The 26,266-nt window shown below is 47.3% G+C and overlaps 1 protein-coding gene across 1 annotated transcript; it reads right to left on the bottom strand.

Moving 5' to 3' along the window:
* Positions 1-1,656: 1,656 nt before the first annotated feature.
* Positions 1,657-24,429, bottom strand: PKD2L2 (polycystin 2 like 2, transient receptor potential cation channel). The gene is made up of 14 exons (XM_054037387.1): positions 24,348-24,429; positions 22,138-22,239; positions 20,942-21,075; positions 18,552-18,808; positions 17,321-17,542; positions 16,450-16,678; positions 14,636-14,806; positions 11,756-11,937; positions 10,887-11,007; positions 9,727-9,828; positions 8,464-8,555; positions 5,466-5,535; positions 4,405-4,529; positions 1,657-1,774 (listed from the first exon to the last, which is right to left on the bottom strand). Exons 1-14 carry the CDS (start codon positions 24,427-24,429, stop codon positions 1,657-1,659), a joined length of 2,007 nt encoding a protein of 668 aa, XP_053893362.1.
* Between the last annotated feature and the right edge of the window lie 1,837 nt (positions 24,430-26,266).

Genomic DNA, 26,266 nt, shown 5'->3' on the forward strand with positions numbered 1-26,266 from the left:
CTCTTGGCGTGGGGACTGCGTGTCAGAGAGGACATGATCGCTGAACAATCTGTAAGGTGTAACTTGCATTGATTATCCAGTGCAATCACCCCTGGAGCTGAATCCTTTCCACCCTTTATAGTGCTTTAGCCTTTCTCTGAATTATAAGCCGGTGGCAGTCAGAACGTGTTAAATTTAGATGCTAGATAACAATAGAAAGCTTTACTGCCTGCCAGAATCCTGTACTCCAAATAAGCTAGTCGTTTAGCAGGCGCATAGATTAGCTGATTTTTATTTTCCCATGACATTTGAGAGCTTGGCACTGTAGTTGAATGGCCTTCCATCTTCCCTAGCGTCTGTGTTCTTTCAGAGCTAGCTGTGAGGAGCCAGTTGCCAGCGTGCTTGGAAAGTTTTAGAATCTAGGATTTGTTTTGTGCAATTTGTCTCTCTGCAGCTGTAATCAGGAACAAACAAACATCACAATGACCAGCTCGTTTTAAGTCAGCCACCTCTGGATTCTTTCTAAAAGATTGCACCTGAGCCATCCACTGGGGGAATGTCTTGGTGATGTCAGTCTACCCCAATGGGTACTATTGATGGCAAAGAGCTGAATGAGTCATTGGGGAGGGGGAAAAGAAGGTGGGTGGGGAAACATCTTCTGAGCTCTAGCATTGGTCCCTCCAGATTAGGTTTGGGCTAGAGCGGAGTGGCCGCTTCTGCCTGTGCAGTGTGTGTTTAGTGGATGGACAGAGACCTCTGGTCCCCAGGACTATCAATCTAGCACTTCCCATCAGCATCAAATACATGGGGGCGGGGACCCACAACAACAAAAAAATCCCTAATCCACCTTCCAAGACAGGCTGCTCTGTTTAAAATCAATGCTGGCTGCTTTGATTTGGTAAGCGAAGAGGAAAGCTCCCTCTACTGGCTCAATTGAAGGAGGACTGGAAAACAAGAATTCTTGTTCTCCAATGTTTTATAGGTGAATCAGATTTTGCTGTATAAGGTGAGACAAAGCTGATCTGTGAGAGGTGGGAGCCAAAGGAAGGCCTGTTAAGAAACAAGTGTTTCCATCCTTATCAGTGGGCAGGATCTGCTATAACACAGAAAAATCTGCGCTGCTTTTATCTTAACAGCGGTAAAATGTCGAAGTGCTTTACAAAGCAGGTCACTATCATTATCTCTGTTTCACAGATGGGGAAACTGAGGCACAGAACTGCAGCAACTTGCCCAAGTTCTCCCAGCAGGCTTATGGAAGAGCCAGGAGAAGACTCTAGGTTCTCTGAGTCCCACACCAGTGCTCTATAAGTGGTGAAGCTCTACTTGGGAAGTCTCTGCAGCCACTGCCCCATGAAGGCAGTCTCCCTGCAGCTTGGGGATCAGAGATTCCTGCACAGAGCTGGAATAACTCTGGCTTTTGGTGTGTTTGTGTGGGAGTGGGACTGGGGGTTGGGAGAGGGTCCTGGTGAACACATTGGTTCACAATTACAGGGGGTGTTCAATACTGAATTTCTCTGTTTCAACTTAAGAAAAATGTTAAGAGAAATGGTCCCTGTTCCTCCTGTCCAGAAACGCAGGACTTAGGAGAGAGAGACTCCTGTGGATAACTCAGAAATTCAGTCAGCAAGGAAATAAACTCATCTGGGGATTACAAATTGGCCCCTTCCTTATACCTCACTATCTCTGTTTCTTGTCTGGAGAGCCTTTCGGATCAGGCATGCCTTTCAGAACTCTGCTCAGTTTCGCGTTAACCTCGTTTAGTCGTTTCTCCAGTTCCGTCGCGTATTTGAAAAGTCTAGAACAGAATAAAAATGCACTGATGAATTGTCCCTAGGGGGCACCGTCTGGTCTTTAGAACCCTGTTTGGAAGAGTCCTCCTCGTTATTTGTATTGTGGTAATCCCAGTCATGGGCCAGGGTCCCAATGTGGTAGCATTCAAGGCCAGACAGGCCCTCCAGTATATCACAGGCCATGCAGCCACCTCCACACCAAGCCTACCATAGACCATAATTAGACCACAGTATTACAGTGGCAGGGAACTGATTAAGTGAAAGATACTCAGATGATCCTAGTAAGTGTCCTGTCCAGGGTGCTGTATAAATGCAGAATGGAAAGACATTCCCTGCCCCAAAGAGTTTACAATCTCCGTTTACCTCTCCAGGCAGCGACTGCGACTCTCCCAAGCGAATGTGGGGGAATGCCATCGCAACCCCTTTCTTTACCTCTGCATATTGATCCCTGTGTTGCTTCCCACCACACTTGATGGGGCCCTGGCAGGAGAGCAAGCTTCTGTGCCACTTCCTCGCTGCACAGCCCCCGCTGAGCCTGGTGTGTCAGGGCTGACGAAGGGAGGGTGTTACCTCAGTGCAGAGACTGGGCATACGTCACCTCCTGTGCCCCATATTCTCAATACAGTGCTATAAAACACCTATTTACTCCCAATAATTTAGTGTTCTCCATATTGTTCCTCACTCCCTATGACTTGCTGTTCTCCACCACTAAACGTGAAACATGGGCAATGAGGAATAGTGAGCCAGAGCCCCACGCACTGATACCAGTGGGATTCTTTTTGTTAACATCAGTGGGCTTTGGACCTGGTCCATGGTGAGGTGAATTCTTCAGCCATCTCACTACTGTCCTTATTTACTGCAGTATGATTTTCAGACTCCAACGAACGGGCAGAGGCCTGCTCTACACACAGATTTTGTACCAGTATAACGGTTTTGGATAAGAGTGTGTGTGTGTGTGTGTGTGTGTGTGTGTGTGTGTGTGTGTGTTTTTTTAACTGATTTACTTGTACAACCCAACTTCTGGATGCAGTTATAGCAGTATAAAGGTGTCTTATAGCGGGTATAGCTGTGCCACTCTCTGGCTGCCCATCTCTGAAGGCAGCAGTGCAGAAGGGCAGCATGGCATGGTATTGCCACCCTTACTTCTGCGCTGCTGCTGGCGGGGTGCTGCCTTCAGGCCTGGGCGCCTGGTCACAGCCGCCGCTCTCTGGCCAGCTCTGAAGACAGTGCAGAATTAAGGGCGGCCCCCCCAAATATAACCTTGCTACCCCCCCTGCAGCTCCCTTTTGGGTCAGGCCCCTTCCCTCCCCCCAGTTTGAGAAACGCCGGTCTCCCCCGTGAAATCTGGTCTTTTGTGTGCACCCTATACTATACAGATTTCACAGTCCGTGGCACATTTTTCATGTCAGTGAATTTGGTAGGGCCCTATTCATTGCCCATGACCTCTTCCTGACTTTTACTAAAAATAACCATGACAAAATCTAAACCTTAATTGTAAATAAAACGTAATCTACAACAACACTTCAAACAAAACAGTCTGAGCATTGGCCTGCTAAACTCAGGGTTGTGAGTTCAATCCTTGAGGGCTCCATGTAGGGATCTGGGGCAAAAATCTGGCTGGGGATTGGTCCTGCTTTGAGCAGGGGGTTGGACTAGATGACCTCCTGAGGTCCCTTCCAACCCTGATATTCTATGGTTCTATGATTTCGATTCCTGAGCCGGAATAAGCCATGCTCAGTATAACCTCCTTAAACGCACCAGCATAACTGCCTGCATGCTAGAGGGGATTACTGCTTTAACAATGCTGGTATGCTTAAAGAAGCAAAACCTTCTCGTGGAGCTAAGCCGGGTGGGTGTGATTGGCAGTGAGACTACTGCCCTGCCCTCTGCTGGATGGAATGTCAAAGTTAGGGCTGTAGAGAGACCAGATGGGTGAGGTAATATCTTTTATTGCACCAACTTCTGCTGGTGGAAGAGACTTGAGGAAACTAACTGGAGTAACTACTTCAGAATAAGCTAGTCTGGAATCATTCCCTCCCCGGGAGCTATTCTGGAATAGTTAGTGTTTTTTCAATTTACCCCTTACCTTCTAATTAACTTTCCCACCTAGACAAACCCCTATGCAAAGCTGGGTGTCTAGCCACTGGCACAGCCACGTATTATTGCTTATGGTAGTTCTCCTGGAACTTCAGTGATTAGAAACCGCTGCTTGTGTAAGTGAAGGTGGTGGGTTCTATCCCCGTCCTGGTCGTGTTGGTTACAGTACACGTCAATTGATCCTCACAGACTTAAGAAGGGCCGGATTTAGAAGTTGCTTATCTTCCCACTTGCCCCTTCCACCCAAACTCAGGAGGCCTGTGTGCATTTGCACAATCTCTTTCTAACCGGTGCTGACCTGCTTGCTTGTCCCTCAGGTGACTCGGTACGAAACCCCAGTTAAAAAGTGGCACAGGTGACCATTGAGAATAGGCTGTTGTATCTTAGCTGAATGGATATTAAATAGGTGGGAGATGAGCCACGCTGATTTCTCCCCACTGCCTGCCAGTCTGATCTGCAAGGGGCCAGCCCTGCTACCTCCTCCACCCACTTAGAACAGACACAGTAGCTACTCTGTCCACCTACGACAAAGACATACTGCTGAAATTCCTGAGGAGAGACTTGGTCCTGAGGAGACCCGGCCAATTCCTTATTCTCAGCAGAGTGATACTTCTGGTCAAGCTTCTCCTTCCATTTCTGTAGCTGTGGTGACTTTAGATAACCCTGCTCAACAGAGGAAAGGGTATGTTTTCCAGAAGAAAAGCCACATATTGTATAAAGAGCTAGCTGTCTCCCACGCACACATTGTAGGTAACACATTCACTCACACAATGTACTTTAGGAAGCACGTAGCTGTGGGGAAAGAGGCAACTGTAGGGGGAAAAATGCTCCCTGGCTTTTTGGAGGTCTCTTCTCTTCATTTTAAAGGGAATCCTGCATCTGCTCCTTCCAAAACTGGGGGAGGGGGAGAGTATAAATATTGATTCAGAGTTAGGGGAGGCACCAAGATGGCTTTACCTGGAGAGGGAATGTTACCGAATGAGTAGAGAAAATAAAAGAATTCCCAGGGCAAGGCAGTTTCCACTATGCAGCTGTCGAAGCTCCATTTTTATGAACTCTTAAATAGTTCGAGGGGGAGGCAATGAAGCAGTGACCTTCTATTGCCTCAGTATGGACTTCACAAGCCCCCTGGGAATTCTTCGCTTCCTTCTGTAGCACAAAATAAAACCTGTGGAAGTACTTGCTCTCTCTGATGCTTGGAAGCAGATGGGGTCTGTGACCCAATCAGGCCCCTTATATAGCATTTTGCTTTCTAGTTCTTGTATTGCTTCAACACTTGGTTAAATGTTCCCACTGCCTAGGGTCTCTGCAAAGGCACTTAATTCAAGCTGGCAGCAGCTCTGCTCTTCTGATGCCTGGCCTCCCCTGAACAGAGCAGCACTATTGTTGACCTTTCTCTGAGGGCTAGAGAATACAACTAGCAAACTCTCATCGCCTCGTTCAAGTTTGAACGCTACTTCCATGATGTAAAATGTTAGCATGTTACATCAACGTACAACGGAAACCCTCCTGGTGTTCTCCACTGTGTGACCATCACGAGTAAAATCTAAAATAACGTCAATGCCTTTTGGTAAGAAAAAAAAGAGAAACAAAGTCTACCTTCTCGTCCACACTAGATCTTCTGGAAAGCTTCAAAGCATCGTCTGATTTGGAGGCAGAATGCCCCTTGCTATCAATCATACAAAGAAAGGAAAATCATGTCAGAGTAGGTCTTTGAGGGTGTAGGGGGAATCTCTCTAGCAAGAAAAAGCATGGGTCTGTGAGACCACTAGGATGATCAGAGGAATGGAAAACCTGTCGTATGAAAGGAGACTCGAGGAGCTCGGGTTGTTTAGCCTGACCAAAAGAAGGCTGAGGGGGGATATGATTGCTCTCTTTAAATATATCAGAGGGATAAATACCAGGGAGGGAGAGGAATTATTCCAGCTCAGTACTAATGTGGACACGAGAACGAATGGATATAAACTGGCCGTGGGGAAGTTTAGGCTTGAAATTAGATGAAGGTTTCTGACCGTCAGAGGGGTGAAATATTGGAACAGCCTTCCGAGGGAAACGGTGGGGGCGACGGACCTGTCTGGTTTTAAGATTAAGCTAGATAAGTTCGTGGAGGGGATGGTTTAATGGGAACGTGATTTTAGTCAAAGGAACAACATGCCATAGCTGGTAAATAGTATAATGGCCAATGAGGGTCTGGCTGGAGAATCTTGCCTACATGCTCGGGGTTCTACTGATCGCCATATTTGGGGTCGGGAAGGAATTTTCCTCCAGGGTAGATTGGCAGAGGCCCTGGAGGTTTTTCGCCTTCCTCCGCAGCATGGGGCGGGGATCGCTAGCTGGAGGATTCTCTGCTAATTGAAGTCTCTAAACCACAGGATTTGGGGACTTCAAGGGAAAGGGTTGGGACGGCTTTGTGGCCTGCGTCATGCGGGAGGTCAGACTAGATGATCATAATGGTCCCTTCTGACCTTAAAGTCTATGAGTCTATGAGTCGGATTGATGGCTCAGACTATTCGTCTTGTGAGAATAATGGACAAGACACGCTGACGGACCTTTGTAAATCCTCATAACAGCGAACGGGCCATTGAATGGAGGGAATTTGGCAGTCAGAGTAGCAATGGGAGGACTTTACTGACCGAGAAGATCCATGAGCTAAAACCACCTCCCTCAGGGGTTCTCAAACTTTATTGCACTGCGACCACCCCCCCTTCTGACAACAAAATAACTACACGACCCCAGGAAGAAGGACTGCAGCCTGAGCCTGCCCAAGCCCCACTGCCCCAGGCAGGGGGGCCAAAGCCAAAGCCCCAGGGCTTCAGCCCTGGGCGGGAGGCCTGTAACCTGAACCCTGCTGCCCAGGGCTGAAGCCCTTGGGCGTCAGCGTCAGCCCTGGGCACCAAGTCTAAGCCAGCCCTGGGCACCAAGTCTAAGCCAGCCCTGGTCACCCCATTAAAACAGGGTCATGACCCACTTTAGGGTCCTGACCCCACAGTTTGACAGCCCATGAGCTAGGTCAGCGGTTCTCAGTTTTCCCATAATGTGGTTTACCATTTGCTAGAGAGAGAGTGTCTTGTGGATGTTGTCTCTCCCATTTTGTGATCTCATGGATCCCATAGTCACAGACTATTCTGAGGCAACCATCACAATGGCTTGTGTGGCAGAATAATATTAAGAAGGCATCTGACATGCATTTAGCTCCCTTAGTCCAATTTAGCAGGTGGAAATGGGAAGGACAGCCAACACCCTGTGGCCAGCAGATCATTGGTGGTCCATGAAGTGAGCATAGGCTGAGACTAGCTAAGTGTGAAGCTATGTCAACATCACAGCCTTGTCCCACACTTGGGGATCAGGGCATGGGTGGGTAGGGAGTGTTGGTTGGTTATGAGTCCACATAAATAATATGGCTCCAATCCATCTAGTGTGCTAAGGAGGTCTTTTAATGAGAAACTCCCAGGAAAGGGACAATATATTTAACAGCTCCCCAATGAGATGGATATTAGCTGTCCCTTCTCGGGGCAGAAATGAGCCTTCGCTCAGGAGAGAGAGAGTAGATGCTCCATTCACCTTTTTATTGTGCAGGAAAAAAGAAAACACCCCATAACTAGTCTGGGAGCTCTTGCCTTCACGCCTGGCAGTGAGGATGTTCGAGCATTAAGATTCTTCAGAATGAAAACCAGTAGTTTATTTTGTAATGACTGAAGAACCATGCAGAGTCCTGTTCATATCAAGGGCATATCATCACAAACACAACATGAAGGCATGTCTGAGCATGCGTTACCCTGTGTGTGTGTTCAAAGAAACCACTCTAAACTGCCCCTAGATGTCTTGTCATCCAAAGACTACAGTGGGCTCTTCTGAAAGGTCTGGCTCTGCGCTTCCTAAGGGAGGTGCATCACCATGGGTTAGCAATAGTTGCTGCAGTATTTATGCAGAGGTTGCTATTAAAAAGGGAATATTCTTCTCCCCATAGCACTGACTCTGTGCAGATTAGTCACAATATTTTCCTGTTCTCAACAGATGAAAATATTTACTTCTCAAATGGCAACCACTGCAATGCAACTTAACCAAAGCTTTTAACAGTCTCATTAGTTAACTCATTCAATCTAATGTTTAATTTATGTTTCCCCACTTAATTTTTGTGAAGTGCTTTGCGAGAGCAGAATGAAAAGCACTATATCAGAGCTAGGCATTGTTTTTATTATTTTAAATAAGACTATTAAGGCTGATTTAGGGCTAGGTGCTGAGACCATGTGAAAATATACTCCAGGGAGCAATCTTGCCCATGCTAAGGGGGATGGACAGGATCTTCCCATCTCTGACTTCTATGATCACCAAATTGTAGTACGAAGCACTATACAGCTCCATTCCGCCCTCCTGCTGCCATCATTGGGAGTTGTACCCAGGAAACGAGCACACAGCGCCCCTGAAATCAATGGGAATTAGACGCCCAAATACCTTTGAGGATCTGGGTCACAGAGTTCACTCGCTCTACCTCCTGCACCATTCTCCAGATATTCGAGTGTATTTGAAAATTAAGTAGATGGGTTAAAAGTAATTTACTGAAAGTTTAAAGAAAAAAAGGCTGGGGCTGGAGTCCTACGTTTTCATGCTTTGCAAGCTTCCACCTGCCGGATACAAATCCTCCATCTTCGATTTCTTCAGCTTGAGTTTCACAAGGGCTTTATTGTAACTCTGAGCACAATTTTAAAAAAGGGAAAATGCACCAAGTGAGTTAAATGTCAAATCAGGTCTTCTACAGAGAGAAATGCTTTCCCATAAGCCAGGGCACAAAAAGCTTTGTAATGCTTGAATTTAAGGGACACCCCGTTAACATGAGGCATCAGCAATTTAGAAATGAATCCTATTAGTGTTAATGAAAATTACATTCCCAGTACCTTGCATTCAGCTCCGAAAATTTACCCTTTTATATTCAAAAGCCTCATGGGATCCACTAAGACAATATACAAGTGAATCCAGTTGGACTCTTCTGCTATCTTAAAATGGTTCATAATTAGAGAGAAAAAGAGAAAACTAGACCCCTTTATAAATCAAAGTTATCTTGGTGGGACCTGAACAACCTATTATAAAATGTTCTTACCTTTTGGAATCAGGCTCTAGGGAAATTAGTGACTCAAGCCAACAAAACCCCAGAGGAAAGTGGAATGGTTGCAAGAGCCTAGTAATTAACTCTCTGCACATATGGGCAGATACCTCAAGCAAACACGGGTGGAAGCCCTGGTCCTGCAGTGAGCTCCATGCAAGTGGATCCCGGCAGAATTGGGGCTTTCATGTACATCCAATTGACCAAATTCTCAATCGCAGACCCCAAACCTTATCCCAATGGATAGTGATTTTTCCGATAAAGGAGTGATCTCAGGATGGCTGTATTCCATTCCTGGGGTCACCTGTTCTACTGGATCCCTATACAACTGTTCAACATATTCTCCTAGACATGCATCCTTTTTGGGACGGGATGAGGTCTTAATTTCAGGCCTAAAGGTGACCTGAAAAGTTTAAGCAGAAAGTGGTTTATACTCCTTGTTGCTCCTTTGTGCTGTATAAAGATGGCCTGAAAACTGGAGGGTGGAGATTAAAGGTTTTAATTTCTGCTTGTTTGGTCTTCCCAAGTTTTCCGGGAGGGCCCTCGTTGGATGTCTCCGAGATGTACCCTGTGAACTTTCATCTATTTGTTAAAACTGCAGAAATAAATTCAGAATATTCTTAAATAGTTAAGGACGAACTGATTTCAGAACAGGCATTTAATCAGTTCTGTGGATTTTTTTTTTTTTTTCCCCCTTGGAAAATATATTTCTATTGTGAGTGTGACCCTTTAAACGAGAGCATTTTAGAGGCATGTACTTACCTGTCTAATGAGGTCACTGATCTCAAATTCTTTACTCGGTGCCACTGCAAAGTCAGCTTTCACTTCTGAATATGTGTCATTAATAATAGCCAAGAACATGTTCTGCAGAGAAAGGAAGCATTTGAAGATTTTTCTCTATGTAAATTCTATTTCTGCTTCTCTGAATCTACTCAAATCTATCCAGGTTCTTCTCTAGCACCCTTCTTTCCCTATTTTGACTCCGCTTCTCTTTTTCCCTGACTTGCTCATGAGTGCTTCTGTGCTTAGCATGGCAGGGACATGCACTAAAGTCCACCTCAAATGCTGCTGCAGCAGAGTTCGAGAAAACTAGGAGTAGCAGCTATGCCCATTTGGGCACTGGTGTCCTTGTATTAAGGATTACTGGTTAGAAAAAAGGGTCAAATTCTGCTGACGTTTACACTGGTGTAAATAACTGACACAATCAAAGGTGCATGTAGATGATCAAGGAAAGGAGAATCATACCAAGGGTGTGACACCCTAAATGGAACTACAGACTGCGTCCTCCTACCTCCAGCCCTGTATTCGGTGATGTTCTTTGATGGAGGACAGCTCTAGCTCCGCAAGTTGTGAGCAGCAAAGCTACATCAGAGTTACTGTGTCGTCACTGGTGCTGCACTCTCTGCGTGTGTTGATAGACTTTTGACAGCACCGTCTGTGATTCTTTGTGCTGCAGTAAACTGAGGCACTCTGTGATTCTTTCCCCGTGAATTGTGGGAGAACTTGTCTTTCCTTCTGGGAACAGGGGCAATTGCGCGAAGGCACTGGAGGACTATCAGCACTCAAGTGATGTAATCTGTGTCCACTCACTGCAAAGTGGGTGGATTACCAGCCCAAGTGAAAGCAGGGATCCAGAGTTTTAACCCATGCCACCAGTTGGGCTAGCTAGCCTGGGTTGAAACCACCATTAAACTCAGGTGAGATGGGAGGAGGGTTAAAGGCAACACGTGGGTAAGAACCTGGGCTAACTCTGAAGCGAAGACAGCAGGCCCTAGCAATCACTGTCACACGACAACCCTCTAGAAGAGTGACGTGGCCTCGTCTGATGTGCACAAACGTCACTATGTGAAAGGAGAGGGTTGAGTATGACTTGTGTTTAGTGTAAATGTATTATTATTATTCATAATTAAAACACCACTTACCAGCAATACAAAGAACACAAAGAACACGAAGGTAATGAAGTAAATGGGGCCGAGAATTCGGTTGGCTTGCTCTATGCTCGCAAAGTTAAAATCACCCAGCACTATGCGAAACTGTGTAAAACTTGGAGGAAAAAAATAACAGAAATATTGTGACTGCGTGACCTTCTTTTAAAGGGGTTATTTTGTAAGGTAGGAAGTATGATTACTGATTTAAAGGTCTTCTGGAAGAGAAATGTTTAGAAAGGCACAAGCCAAACACTGGCTAGCTCTGTGCATATGCCCATGCAATAAAAATGATGGCCGGTACAGGCAGTGCAGGGTGGCAACTCACTGCCAAGATTCTGCCGCCTGTAAAATCAGAGTGATTACTCAGCAGGTTCTCTCTGACTTTTACCCACAGGGCATAATGGAGCATGGCCTAGAGGTCAGGGAATGTGTTCTGTATGATTCTGAGTTCATTTGGGGCTGCAGATCAGGCAACAGTCCTATCGACATGCCCGTGCACAAATTATTCTTGCTGTCAGGAATGAGGGCTGTTTTCAGTCAAGACTCTGCATATAGCATTGGCGTGGAAGCATATTGGGTACTGCAGGCAGTAAACCTGATTCCAGGTGCCAACTGGAATCTGACCTAGTCTGTTGCTGCAGCAGCAAGATCGTTGAGAATGCCTTTCGAGAGGAAATCCGGAAGGGGTTGTGGATGGGCTACAGGGCTCTGAGCTTTGCAGCACTCGTATTACCTGAAGAGAGTACAATTACTGTAATAGCATAAGTGGTGGGGGCCTGTATTTTTAAATTCTGCTGAGGGGAGGCTGTTTGCGTGCCCAAGAAATGGGGTGTCTGCATGGCAAAGGTTTGAAAGCTGCATACATGCAGTTCTGAAAAGTGGAAAACTCTTCAACTTGTGACCCGAAGACCAGGTAGCCTAACTGTGCATATGCAAAGAATATGATGAAAAACATGATGGCAAATCCGATGATGTCTTTGGCACAGCGGGATAAAGTGGAAGACAGCTGAGTCATCGTCTTGTTAAAGCTTATGAACTTAAATATCTGGAAGAGAACAGATCGAGTTATTACTGGGAGGGGACCAAAACATATTGTACATTCTTTAATACAATACTTGGAGTGTTGCCTGTTTACAGTTACTTACAGGTTAAGTCTGGTGTCCAATCAATATTAATAGCATGAATGTTCAGTCAGAGCTGGATTGAACGTGTTGTGGGGAAAGGATTGCTCTGTGGGCTTGTGGCCAAATACATTTGCTCAGTAAAGCTCACCGAGGGGGACTGCGCCTCTACTGGGTACTGAGGCTTGTAATCAAGTCTGTGGCACATGGTGACCCCTGTTAAGACAGCTGCTGCAAGCCAAGCTAACAGCCATGAAGGCCTCCAGAATAGGGTGTCTAAGTGTGTATATGGAGGGGGTGTTGATAAGGAGGTTTCTCCCCCAAATGTTTGAGAGTCTAAGACCGGGGTGGGCAAAGTTGTTGTTTTTGGCCTGAGGGCTGCATCGGGTTTTGTAAATTGTATGGAGGGCCGGTTAGGGGAGGGGTTGTGGCCCGGCCCCCACCTCCTATCTGCCCGCCCCGGACTCCTGCGCCATCCAATGCCCCCATTCCCTGACACGCCCCCCCCCCCCGGGACCCCTGACCACCCCCGGACCCCTGCTGCCCCATCCAACCCCTCGTCTCATTCCTGACAGCCCCCCTTGGACCCCTGCCCCTTCCAACCACCTCTTCTCCCTGTCCCGACTGCCCCCGGAACCCCTGCCCCTGACTGCCCCATTCAACCCCCCCACTTCCTGACTCCTTCCCCCCCCCCCCCCGGAACAACTGCCCCCATTCAACCCCTTGTTCCCCGCCCCCTGACCACTACCCCAAACTCCCCTGCCCTCTATCCAACCCCCCCCTGCTCTGTGCCCCCTGCTCCCTGCCCCCTTACCACGCTGCCTGGAACACCGGTGGCTGGCAGCGCTACAGCCGTGCCGCCCGGCTGGAGCCGTGCCACGCCGCCGCCACCCCCACGCAGCACAGAGACCGGGGTCAGGCCAGGCTCTGCAGCTGCGCTGCCCCAGGAGCTCACAGCCCCGCTGCCCAGAGCATTGCGCCGGTGGCAGAGCGAGCGAGCTGAGGCTGCGGGGGAAGGGAAACAGGGGAAGAGGGGCTAGGGCTAGCCTGGGCTAGGAGCTCGGGGGCCGGGCCGGATGTGCCCCGCGGGCTGTAGTTTGCCCACCTCTGGTCTAAGATTTGCATTCTTGTGTGATGGTCAGCAGCCAGGCAGACTGAATGGCACCAAGAGCCACAAACTTCCCCTCTTTACCTTAATGGCACGTGAATTAGAGTCTGCTGGAGCTTATTTAAATGCTTGGGGCCTGACTTAAAAGAAAGCAGTTTCTATTCTCCCAGTGCCTCCCCTTATGCTTGCACTCTTCTGATTTGTAGCCACCTATCTACTATAGTGCTGGGCACTTTACAAATGCCTGAGCCAGAAATAGAAATCAGTGAAAATTACAGGAGTAATTTTTGTCTGTACAAATGGAAGCCAAACTCAGGGCCTTCACAGAATCTGGCCCAGACACTTTTAGAATAATAGAATCATAGAAATACAGGGCTGGAAGGGACTTCAGGGGGTCATCTAGGCCATCCTCCCTTCCCCACATCCTCCCCATGCTGAGGCAGGACCAAGTAAATGTAGACTGTCCCTTACAAGTATTTGTCCATCCTGTGTGGTTTATTTGTTTTTTTTTATCAAGGTTGGAAGGGACCTCAGGAGGTCATCTAGTCCAACCCCCTGCTCAAAGCAGGACCAATCCCCAGACAGATCCCTAAATGGCCCCCTCAAGGATTGAACTCACAACGCTGGGTTTAGCAGGCCAATGCTCAAACCACTGAGCTATCCCTCCCCCCTCTTCCAGTGATGGGTATTCCACAACCTCGCTTGGGAGCCTATTCCGGAGTTTAACTACCATTCTAGTTCAAAAGTTTTTCCTAATATCTAACCTAAATCTCCCTTGCTGCAGATTAAGCTGATTAATGCTTGACCTACCTTCAGTGGAGGTGGAGAACAATTGATCACCACCCTCTTTGTAACAGCCCTTAATCTGAAGAGTGTTAACAGGTTCCCCCCCCTCTCAGTCTTTTTTTCTCAAGACTAAACATGTCAAATTTTTTAAAACTTTTCTCATAGGTCAGGTTTTCTAAACCTTTTATCATTTTTCTTGCTTTCCTCTGGATTTTCTCCAGTTTGTCCATATCTTTCTTTTAAAGCACTGTGCCCAGTAGTAGACCTTATGTGCTCTACAAAATGAACTTTGTTGTTAAATAGCTTTTAAATACAGTTTCAGCTATCATGGCTGTGCCATCAGCATAGACCAGGTCAGAGCCTTGTTAAAACTAGGTCTAGGGAATAAATGAATTTTAAAACACTGTTTGGGCACAATTATTCCCCACTCAGTCTAGCAGGCCAATGATTCTGTATAGGAGACGGGGCTTTTAGCCATTGGGTCTAAAATGTGAAACTTGTCTTTAGAAGGACTACGGCTGTGTAAGGATTGGACATGTGACTGGCCCTTGGGGATGGTTCCTTAACCAGCCTGATACCCTGTTCCTCTTCTGGAATCTTATAAACAGAATTGTCGCTTTTAGCTCTACCTTTGCAATTCAGCCTTGAAGACGTAAGAGCAAAGATTTACAATACACTTAGCACTACTACGATTCTGGTGTATAAGATAGGAAATGGAGAACTGGTACCTTTATCCATGCAAAGAAGACATTGATAGCAATCATGTTGTTGTAACGGGTTTGCCAGTATGCAAGGAAATAAAAGTCCGGATACACATAGGCATTAGAGAGCAGGCTTTCCATCAGCAAGGACACCTCTATAGTACGGTACATATTGAAGGCAATGGCAAAGAGAGACAGCTGAATAAAAGCAGAGGCTCGTCAGACTATGGTCCAGATATCCCCTCTCATCTTCAGTGCTCTAATCGTGCCCAGTTGCATGATCGTTAGCCTAAAACTCGCTACAGCTTGGCAAGACTAATCAGGAACACTGAGTGAAGTGAGTACATGAATGTGTTACAAGCGTGGGAAGCGTGATGTCAAGCTGGCATGTTCAGGGAAGGAGCCTATTGAAGGGGGGAGGGTCACCTCTGTGCCATCTCCTCCTAACCACTGCCCTTCTTGACCTTGATAAAGCCCTTCCTTGGATGTCCCAACAGGACCAGGCTCTGTAGGGTCAGACACGCGTGATTCCGAGCACTGTCCCCCATCAACCGCATAAGGGATGAGTAAGTAGGCTGTACTAAATTACTTCCCCCTTGAATTGTCTGCTAGGGACCATCTTCTAATAGAGGATCTGGGGTGAGGGAGCCATATGAGACTGATTCCGATCAGAGCCAGGTTCCCGTGAGGGCTGGGGTTGGATCAGGAAGCAGTGTGTAGGATCTGAGAGTTCCAGGAGCTGAATTCCCTGCCAGTCAGGTGTGGTGTGACACCCCATAACCACCTCTTCAACAGAACTATTTAAGGGAAATTCCATCAGTGGAGACTTGTGTTTCCTGTCCTATGGGTGATGAAAACCCACACCGTGGGCCAGTTCGGCCCTGAGCACAGATTCAGGATTCAGCCCCACAACAAACTAACATTCTGGTTGTGTGTTAAGGATGTCCAAATTTTCCCGCCTTAGGGCTGCATTGGCAGATCACCAGGGGCTTTATTCAAAGTCCACTGAACTTAATGGGAAAATTCCCACTGACATCTGGATCAGGCTTCAGAAGCCCACAGACCACATCTGGTCATAAATTATAAAACTGAACTAAACTATATGGTTAAATTTTTAATCATTTACATCAGTGATACTCAGACCTCAGTGGTTCAAGAGCCAAATTAGCGATCAACATTATCCAGAAGAGCCACAGTAGTGTGAATTCATTGTTTCGTTTACTATTTTTATATTATAAATATAATTATACAAATAGTAAAGAAACAATGAATGAATATATATTAAATATAAATTCTCACAGTAAAATGACTGACCAAGTATTGTTGTTGTTTTATCAACTACAATTGGTTAATAATATAGTAAAAGCATCCAGATTGGCTGTTAATTAAATCACAGTGTTTTAATATCATGTGCTGCAAGCAGCCGTAGGAGATGCATTAAAGAGCCGCAGGTGAGGTATCACTGATTTACATTATGGTAGCATCAAGAGGCCCCTGGTGCTGTACAAACCCTTGGAGACACTCCCTGTCCTGAAGAGCTTGCAGTTGAAATAGACAAGAGAGGCACAGGGAGGGGAAGTGACTTGCCCGCAGTTACATGGCGCATCCATGGCAGAGCTGGGTATAGACCCCAGCCCTCGTCCAGTGCCCTACCCATTGGATAACATGGCCTTGTCACTGTATTAAACTGGATAGACCCATTGTAACCAAGAACTGAATCAGGGCTGTTTTCTCTCTTGGCCATCTCTGTCACATCTCACAATGGCCATTTGTTCCCAACTGGTAGTTTGCGATGGAAATCTCAAACCTGCAGGTAGAAGCCAGGACTGGGTAGTACTCACCGACACCAACAGCATGTCCAGCCAGTTCCAGGCACTTCTAAAATATTCCGTTTTCAGTTTTTTAACTTTTAAAATTTCTTGGATGATGAAAGCAAAGATGAAGAGGCAAAAGATGACTTCACAAGAGGCAAGGAAATAATCGTAATAAGTGACGTATCTGAGAAGCTTTACTGAGTAAAACTGCGAAGAAGGAAGAGCACCACCAGTGGCTGGGAATTCCACTACCAACCTGTGAAGTGAATTAGCCAGGATTGTATTTGTTGCTGGTTTCAGTGATCAGACAGCATCACTTTAAGTCTTTGTCCTTAAAATTAAAACATGATCCAATGAGGGGAAATGCTTGTGTAAAAATAGCAAGCTTAACAACCCCCATTTCCATTAACTCTTCCTTTCTGGATGACTGAGAATTATCTTTAGAGGGAGTGTAATGAGGGAATAGGCTGAAGACAAAACAAGAAAAGCATGTGGCACACAATCCAAATAGGTGCTGTCAGTTAAAATAGTCCATCTGCTTGCACTGATCTTAATTAAATGGTGTCTGAGCAGATCAGACACTTGGCCAAGCCCTACGTTCAGGATTCTGTGTTTTTTTCCTTCAGTAGCTGATGACAAGACTAATACCCAAGGCTCTGATGGGGCAAAAGGTTACTCAGTCAAGTCCTGCCCCATAGGAATAATCAGCTATGCATAACCCTCTGAAGGATTGGGTTGAAACATTTGCTCTTGTTTTAAGAATTAGCTGTCTTGCCAACTGCTGGGTGAGAAACACAGAACAGGGTGTTCTGGAGGTAAACAGCCTTTTATTTCACCCTTAAAGAAGCGTAATGCCTTAGTAAATGGGATTTCAGATGGAGTAAATGTAAGCACTGACCTGACTATACAGAAGAGGTTTATGTTGGCATTATACACTGAGAAGTCAATAAATACGACTCTTGTCCCTCTAGTGAGCCAGCCATTACGTCTGAGAAACGCAAGCTTCCTTATGCTCTCACTCCTTGATTTAGGTAAGGTGAACATAAATCCTCCGCCGCTGTAAAGGCCAATGGCTCCCCAGTGCCAGGGGGCTAATGAGGAGGCAGAGGAATACGTCCATCTGTTGGAGACAAGGAAATAAAGGAGTTCACCTCATGGGGAAATTGGATTGGAAGAGGTTTCTAATATATCCAATTCTTTTCCAGTTCCTATGCTTCACTCAACCACTACTGTATTTTGGACTGTAGTCCAGGCTCTTAAATGATCCTTTCATCACTAGGAAAGATGAAATACAGACTTGGCCTTGGAAGATTTACATATATTTGAAGAATGTGTTGACTACCCAAATTAAAGACAGATCTACTTATGAGCTTGAATTTCTCCCATGATAAAGCAGGTGAAATAGCTTACACCTTCTATATCCAAATGGAACATCTCATGTTTACACATAGATTATTGCTATTGTAGTAATCCAGTTTAAATTCTCTTTAAATAGATTTAAATGATCCTAAGTAAAAGTTGTAGTAATGGCTGAAGAATTCTTCTGGAGGTCTGAAAAGCCTGCTTTACCTCTGTCTGCATGGCATTAGTATCAGACCAGAATAGGTCAGCTCAAATTCTGGCCTCCCATAATTTGGTGCTTTTCCAGTCAAATCAATGGAGTTGCATACATCTTATGCCAGTGCTGAATTTGGTCCATAGTCCCTAGTCTTTTTTTTTTTTTTTTTCTTCTTCCCCCTTTAACTGTGCATCTATAGTGCCAATTTCCTCTGTTACATTGGTGTACGCCCAAATCAGTGGGGCTGCACCAATGTAAATCAGTGAAGAATTTGTCCGTGTGTGTGTGTGTGTGTGTGTGTGTGTGTAATTGTATCAACTCAGAAATAACAAGGTTAGATCATTGAGAAATAACAAGGTTAGATCATTGAGATAATCTGTGCAGTAAAGCAATGACAATGGAAATTGCACTGAGCATTTTTCAGGTTTTATGGGTAGAATTCTGAAAAACATTTAATTAAGTGTTCAACTCCCATTGAAAGTCATGGGATTTTAAAAACCCTACATGTCTTATAAACCTATATCCAAAGTAAACAGTAAGAAAATCCAAAGTGGAATACTACAGTACTTACACAGACCCATTCTTTAGACCAAAATCAGCTTTATCTTCAGCTAAATAGCGGTATTCACGATAACACTCTTTCAGAAATGTTCGGAAATAGGGATAGATGGCGCACGTGTTGTTGCGGACTTTTAGCTGACGAATCTGGGCCACTCCTAAAAGTAAGTTCTCATAGTAAACATGACTGCTGTTTTTGTGGCTGGTCAATGTCTTGTTGTTGTACCATGTGTCCCAGTACAGACCATCAAGCAGGGGTCCTTCTGCAAACTACATAACATAATGAGATTGGATAAGAGAAGCTGGAAAGGCCACTTTCAGTGTAAGCTTTTTAAGATACCAATCTTCCTTATAGGGCTCTCAGATAAAAGGCTAGAAATTACAAGTTAGGGCAGAAAACCTAGTTGTTCTCCAAAAGCTCAGAACAGTGAAGGGTGATAGGTTATAAGAACGGCCATACTGGGTCAGAACAAAGGTCTGTCTAGCCCAGTATCCTGTCTTTTGACAGTGGCCAGTGCAGGGGCCCCAGAGGGAGTGAACAGAACAGTTAATCATCAAGTGATCCATCCCCTGTTGCCCGTTCCCAGCTTCTGACAATCCTGTTGTTCATGGCCTTTGAAGAGAAAGCAAAGTGCAGACACTGGCATGGTTGGGCATACTGTCTTGCTGGGAATATCACAGTGTAGGTAGGGAACTGTGCCTCCTGGAAAAAAACCCCAGTCAGGAGGGAGAAAGATGCAGGTTTCCGCTCAAGAGAGAATGATGGCTGGGAGCCTAGAGTGGGTGCCCTTGCTGGACCATGGAGAGAGAAATGGGTGCAGTTGCCCTGAACTGTGACAGTTAATGACCATTTGGTTATTTGGATCAAATCTGACTTTCCAAAGACCAGTTCTGATATGTACTTAAGGGTTTGTTCCTGGCTTACATTGATCAATAGAGCTTTTGATCAAATGGATCAGAGTTCGTTTTTGAAGGCAGGAAAGAAGTTTGCCCCCCTCCCTTTCTAAGGGCCACTTGGCTGCTGAAAAAGAATGTTACAGCTTGGGTGAGTGCTAATCAGAACCAATAAAAATGTGATTGATGCAGCTTGGCACTAGAATGCATATTACAATTTGCTCTGTCTTTTGAAAGATGGAGACTTTGCATTAATACATGTGTTGGGGGAGCTCAGAATTCTACGGCTCCAACTGTAGTGATCAAAGGGGGGGAATGGGTCCCCCAGATTGCTCTTATAATCCGATTCCACTGCTTTTAAATCTTAACTAGGAAAAAAATTGTCCTAGAATTACAATCTTTGTGTCTTCCAATGTTGCCTGGATACTATAGCAAACTGAGCTGAGTCCCCCATCTACTGGTAAAAATCTGTGTGAGCATCTTGCACACCGCTTTATACCACAGCTTTGACTCAAAGGTTATGTCTACACTGCAATAAAACACCCATGGCTCGCTCGTATCAGCTGACTCGGGCTTGAGGGCTCAGGCTGCGGGCTATGTAATTGCAGTGTAGACGTTTGGGCTCAGAGCCTGGACTCCAGCCCGAGCCCAAACTTCTGCACTACAATTTTGCAGCCCAAGCCCTGTGAGCCCAAGTCAGCTGATATGGGCCAGGTGCAGGTGTTTTACTGCATATGTCTACACTGAAGAAAAATCCACAGCAGAAGTCTCAGAGCCCGGGTCAACTGACTTGGACTTGTGCTATGGGGCTAAAAGTAGCAGTGTAGAAGTTCCCGCTCAGGCTGGACAGCTTTGGTGCTCAGACCCTGCCTCCTCACCAGGTTTCAGAGTCTGGGCTCCAACCTGAGAGGGAACATCTACACAGCTAATTTTAGCCCTATGGTGAGAGCCCAAGACAGTTGACGCGAGCTCTGAGATGCACTGCTTCAGGGATTTATTTATTTTTGCAGTGTAGACATACCCTAAGTGGAATTCCAGTGGAAAACTAGGTAATCAAGGGGAAAGTTCCTCTTGGTTGAGCTGGTAGGACCTGTCCTGTGCTAACCCACCCCAGGAAAGTCATTTCTTTGCAACTGTAAAATCAAAATAATCCCTTTTTTCTGTTTTCCTCTGATTATCCCAATCCTGAGACCGAGAGCAGTAAAGAACAATGATGAACATCTCCTCCTATACTTAGGTTAGTCTATCAGTGCCTCACTGTGTTTGTTCGGAGACTATCAGAAATGCCTATATTTGTACTCAGATCTTTTACAAACTTAGTGTTGTTCAACCCTTCTCCAGCTGGTGAGACACTACACTGGTTTCTGTACCACCACGCCTCTTCTGGTCTGGATAAGTCTTGTATACAAAATGTTCCACTGTTGCTAACACCTCTGAAGCTGTGCAATAACACTAAAAGCTTGCCCTCCTAGTCAGCTCCCAACAAAACAATTCAAATTAGAAGTTTACCTTCCAGAAATCAACCATGCTGCCTATGTTCTTGAAGGAAGTTCTATCTGTCTCAGACACAGAAGTTTCCAGAAAGAGATTTGACATAACTTTGTTCAAGTAATACATGTCTGTGTTCACCATGCCAAATGTCACTAGCGAGAAAGAAAGAGCTTGATTGAAAAATGAGGTCTGAGGATGAAGACAACTGCCAGTAGCACAGTGAGATCCCGATTGTGCTGCTTACATCAAACTGGAACAGCAGTTGCCTGGAAACACAATCTAGAAATGGGGGTACTTTTGGTCTGTTAAAAGCAAATGAAAATTATACACTTTCATTTAATATACTTTAAGCAGATAAGCCACCTTGGGTACCTGTTTACCGTATCACAGTGACTATACTGCAGCCCTGCATGCATTACAAGCTGCCAAAGGTCATTGTTTAGAAGATATTTAAATAAAAGGAAATAAGTTTAAGCACCAGAGGGGTGTATAATATTTTCCAATTTTTTTAGTGCCTTTCATCTCAATTCATATTACTGTTATGGTCCAGATTCTGATGGTACTTCAGTTAAGCGTTACTTCAGTTTTACAATGGGGTACCATCTTCATTAACTGTTATTCTGGAAGAAAAATTTTGTCGGGGCACTTGCAAATGAAACCACACCCTTGGGTGAAAGTCAAAGGGGTGGGAGATTGAGGGCATGTCTACACTACCGCGCTACATCGGTGCAGCTGGGCCACTGTAGTGCGTCTGGTAAAGACGTGCTTTGCCAACGGGAGAACGCTCTCCCCTGGGCATAATTACCCCACCTTGGTGATAGGCAGAAGCTGTGTCAGTCTCCTGCCGACATAGTGCGGTATGGACAGCACTTTAAATCAATGTAACTTACGTTGCTCACCGGGATGTGGTTTTCACACCCATGAACAATGTAAGTTACATCAACTTAAACAATAGTGTAGACCAGCCCTAGGTGGTGGTAACTCTCAGCCTTCTTATCCCAATGTTATACACTGAAAGAGGCGTAGCTCTCTTCGTAAGCCAAAAAATATTTGGTTTCAGAGTAGCAGCCGTGTTAGTCTGTATCCGCAAAAAGAACAGGAGTACTTGTGGCACCCTAAAGACTAACAAATTTGCCACAAGTACTCCTGTTCTTTTTGCAAAAAATATTCGAAAACAATGCATTATAATTCATTTAGCTCATTGGTGGACTTACATATACATAGATCTGTAAGGAAAATGATGTAGATTAGCAGTTCCTGAAGGGTAGTTTTAATTTCTAGCTCTCTGCTATAGGTCAGACGAGGTTTCACAATACCTAACCATGTGAAATAAAAAGCAGAATGAAAAAGACAAAGCAGGGAAGTATAAATAATAAAATTAAAACCGGGTTCCAACTATGCAGGGAAAATCCTCAGGCCTTTTAGCATTTGTAAAGTGAAACCCCTTTTAACCCTGAGGTTTCCCAAATATGTTTTCAAATTCTTATATGCAGTGAAAGAAGGGGCTTTCAAATCAGAGGAATGTGCATGATCGGTGAGTTTCCCTCGCTTTGAGTGTTGGGTGCAGTACTTGGGGCTTTTTCAGGATCTGATTCCTTATTGGCTTGTTTAAGGACATTTTAGTGCCATGACATTGCAGTAGAGAGTTGGGTTCTTGCTAATACAAAGCAGAAAGTCGGTGTGAGAGCTTCTGGGATTGTCCAAAGAATGGGATGACGGGTAAAGCACTTGCAGGAATGGGAGGGGGTGGACACTGCTTTGGCTGAATCCCATCCCCTCTTCTTTGTTTATAAGTCATCCCGGTCCCTCTAAACTTAGTCAGGGACCTAGCTGGGAGTGCCTACCACATTGTTATTGCTGTACAAACACAATAATCAATAACAGGCTGGCCCCGGGGGGGCTAGGCTGGACTGTGCAAGGCCTGGAATGGCCAATGGCATGGGGGAGAGGGAGCCATGGGCGAGGTCAGGTCTGAAGGGCACTGGATGAGCTGAGCAGGGGATGGGTAGGTTGCGCTTTCTAGACAGAGCAGGCCAGAGTTGGGCTGAGCTGGGCTCACAATGATGGGAGGCGCAGGGACAGACCCCACAGGTTGTGAAGGGACATGGTAACCATCGCAGGGATGAGCTGGTTTAGATGGGTGAACAGGAGCCTGGGCTAGTTAGGGGTGCACGGGGCCAGGGCTGGGCTAGGTCAGTGCTGGCAGGGAGGGGAGCTGGGCTAGCATGGGGTATATGGAGGGGGGCTGGGCTGGCTGGGGCTTGAGCTAGCTTGGGGTGCATGAGGGACTGGGCTGGTTTGGTGGAGGGGTTGGGCTACCTGGGAGTGCACAGGGGCTGGGCTGTGGGGGGGGGGGTTGGGCTATTCAGGGGGGCTGTTTGGGGGGGTTGGGCTAGCTGGGGGTGCACGGGGGAGTGGGCTGTACTGGTGGGCTGGGTTGGTGGGGGGGTCTGGGCTAGCTTGGGGTGCACAGAGGGTTGGGCTATTCAGGGGGTCTGTTTGGGGGGGTTGGGCTAGCTGGAGGTGCACAGGGGAATGGGCTGTACTGGTGGGCTTGGTTGGTGGGGGGCCTAGGCTAGCTGGGGATGCATGGGGTGTTGGGCTGTTTGGGGGGGGCTGGGTTGGTGGGGGGAGCTGGGTTAGCTGGGGCTGTTCGGGGGGGGGGTTGGGCTAGCTTGGGGTATATGGAGGGTGGCCGCGGTGCACGGGGGGTTGGGCTGCTTGGGGGAGCTGGGTTAGCTGGGGCTGTTCGGGGGGGGTTGGGCTGTTTGCGGGGGTTGGGTTGGTGGGGGGAGCTGGGTTAGCTGGGGCTGTTCGGGGGGGGAGGGGTTGGGCTAGCTTGGGGTATATGGAGGGGGGTTGGGGTGCACGGGGGGTTGGGCTGTTTGGGGGAGCTGGGTTAGCTGGGGCTGTTCGGGGGGGGGGTTGGGCTAGCTTGGGGTATATGGAGGGGGGCCGGGGTGCACGGGGGGCTGGGCTGTTTTGGGGGGGCTGGGTTGGTGAGGGGGGAGCTGGGTTAGCTGGGGCTGTTCGGGGGGGGTTGGGCTAGCTTGGGGTATATGGAGGGGGGCCGGGGTGCACGGGGGGTTGGGCTGTTTGGGGGGGCTGGGTTGGTGAGGGGGGAGCTGGGTTAGCTGGGGCTGTTCGGGGGGGGTTGGGCTAGCTTGGGGTATATGGAGGGGGGCCGGGGTGCACGGGGGGTTGGGCTGTTTGGGGGGGCTGGGTTGGTGGGGGTACACGGGGGGTTGGGCTGTTTGGGGGGGCTGGGTTGGTGAGGGGGGAGCTGGGTGAGCTGGGGCTGTTCGGGGGGGGGGTTGGGCTAGCTTGGGGTACATGGAGGGGGGCCGGGGTGCACGGGGGGCTGGGCTGTTTTGGGGGGGACGCTGGGCCCGGTGGCTCCGCCCCGCCGCCGCCCCTCACCCACCGCCCACTCTGCGGGTCCCCGAGGGCCGCCGCTCGGCTCGGGGCTCCGCCGCCTCCAGGACCGGCCCGCTCGGGTGCTCCATGGCGGGGACTCGGCTCCGAACCGCCCCCAGCGGCTCCGAACCGCCCCGCGGCTCGCGCTGCGGCCGGGCCGAACTTTGCGGGCTCGTCCGAGCCTGAAACGGGCCCCGGCCCCGGCCCCGGCTGAGGCGCAGCGAGGCGGCAGTGGGGCACTCATCCCCACACACCCGGGAGGGGACCCGGGCCGGGGCCGCCCCAGCCAGAGCCGAGCAGTGACGCTCCGCGCGGGGCGCTGGCCTCCCCCAGGCCTGGCGGCTTTGAAGCCTGTCCGGGATGGGCCCGGGTTGCTTGGTCCCGCCTGCCCTGTGGGGAACCCTTCCCGCCGGGGCTGTGCAGTGAGCACACCCGGCAGGGGCAATGGGGGAACCCAGCCCTGCAGAGAGGGGGCTGAACTAGGGTGTCAGGCTGCGACTTTAGCCCTTGTCAGGGTGGCTTCCCGCACAGAGCCCCCTTTAGCTTATTAAACCTGGGGAGAAGTTGCTCCCTGCTGGCAGTAGTGCCGGCCTGGATGGTGTTTGGGGTCTGAGCCTTACTCAGCTGTCACTGTGTCATGCTGGCTTGGAAGCAGCCTTGTGTTGAGCATGTGCTGCCCCAGGTGGGATTAAATCAAAGCAGGGCCATGCTCTTTTGTCCTTCTTGCTGCCAAGGTAAATAAGCTGAAGGCTCTGTACTTTCTTGGCCGTGGATCCTTCAGATGAAACAGAAGTGAGGCTCTTTGTGGACTTTTAAGGACATTTGGCACTTCTTGCAAGACGGGAGTTCTCCACAGAGTCCTTAGTCACCATTTCCCTTGTTGGGCAGCATGTTACTTGTCTGCCCTCTCACTCCAGAGGTGGCTTAATTTCAGTGGTTACGGTCTAGGGCAAGAGTCTGCTCTTGTTTACCCCATTGTGAAACTGAAATAACCCTTGGAGTATCATCAGACTCTGCACCATAACAATAAAATGAATTGAGATGAAAGGCACAAAGCGACCGGAAAATATACACCCATCTGGTGCTTAACAAGCTTATTTCCTTATTGTTTAGAATGTATTTAAATCTGAGCTTAAGCACTTTGTAATGCATGCAGGGTCCTGGTATAGTTACTGCGATAAGGGTGAATACATAACGCCCGTGGCTTATGTGCTTAGAGCTCAATAAATAAAAATGTACAATTGGGAATTTTCATACAGTCCTGGATGCCCCATCAGACAGCCCAATGTGGCTTGGACTGCACAGTACAGGCTAGTGCCACAAAAATACCCCCCATTCTTAGTTTTATTTCCAGGCTACTTCTTTCTCAATTTGATATAAGCTGCACTATTAGGATATCACTATTCTGTCTATCCTATATATGCTGTTGCAACAGCCATCTCTAATGATAGAAGACGAGCATGTGGGAGAGAATCTTGGTTTGAGTCCCTATCTGGTCGGTCGGTCTCTCTTCTCGCTCTCTCTCTTTTTCTTTTTCTTTTTTATCCAAATAATTGATCCTCAGTAAAAAAAAAAAAAGTGCTATTCTGGGACATTCATAAAAATGAGCTAGCCCAGGATGATACCCCACACAGAGCATCAGCTCACTCTCTCAGAAAAGTTATTCGGGCACCAAAATACTTGGAATTTTTATTGCGTAAATGTGCCTGTTGAATCCAGCCAGCATTTACTTTTGATGAGTGAAATAGGGGTCAATGTTAGCATGAAACTTGATTTTACGTTGTTTTTAGAGTGGGTGTCTGGTTTTGTATTTGCAATATCACAGGGAAAGAGGAATAAAGATTTTTGGTCGTGGAATTTAAGGCCAGAAGGGACCATTATTGTCATCAAATCCGAGCTTCAGCATAGTGCCTACTATTTCTTAGC

This window comes from Malaclemys terrapin, chromosome 8, assembly GCF_027887155.1.
Source record: "Malaclemys terrapin pileata isolate rMalTer1 chromosome 8, rMalTer1.hap1, whole genome shotgun sequence".
Lineage (NCBI taxonomy): Eukaryota > Metazoa > Chordata > Testudines > Emydidae > Malaclemys > Malaclemys terrapin.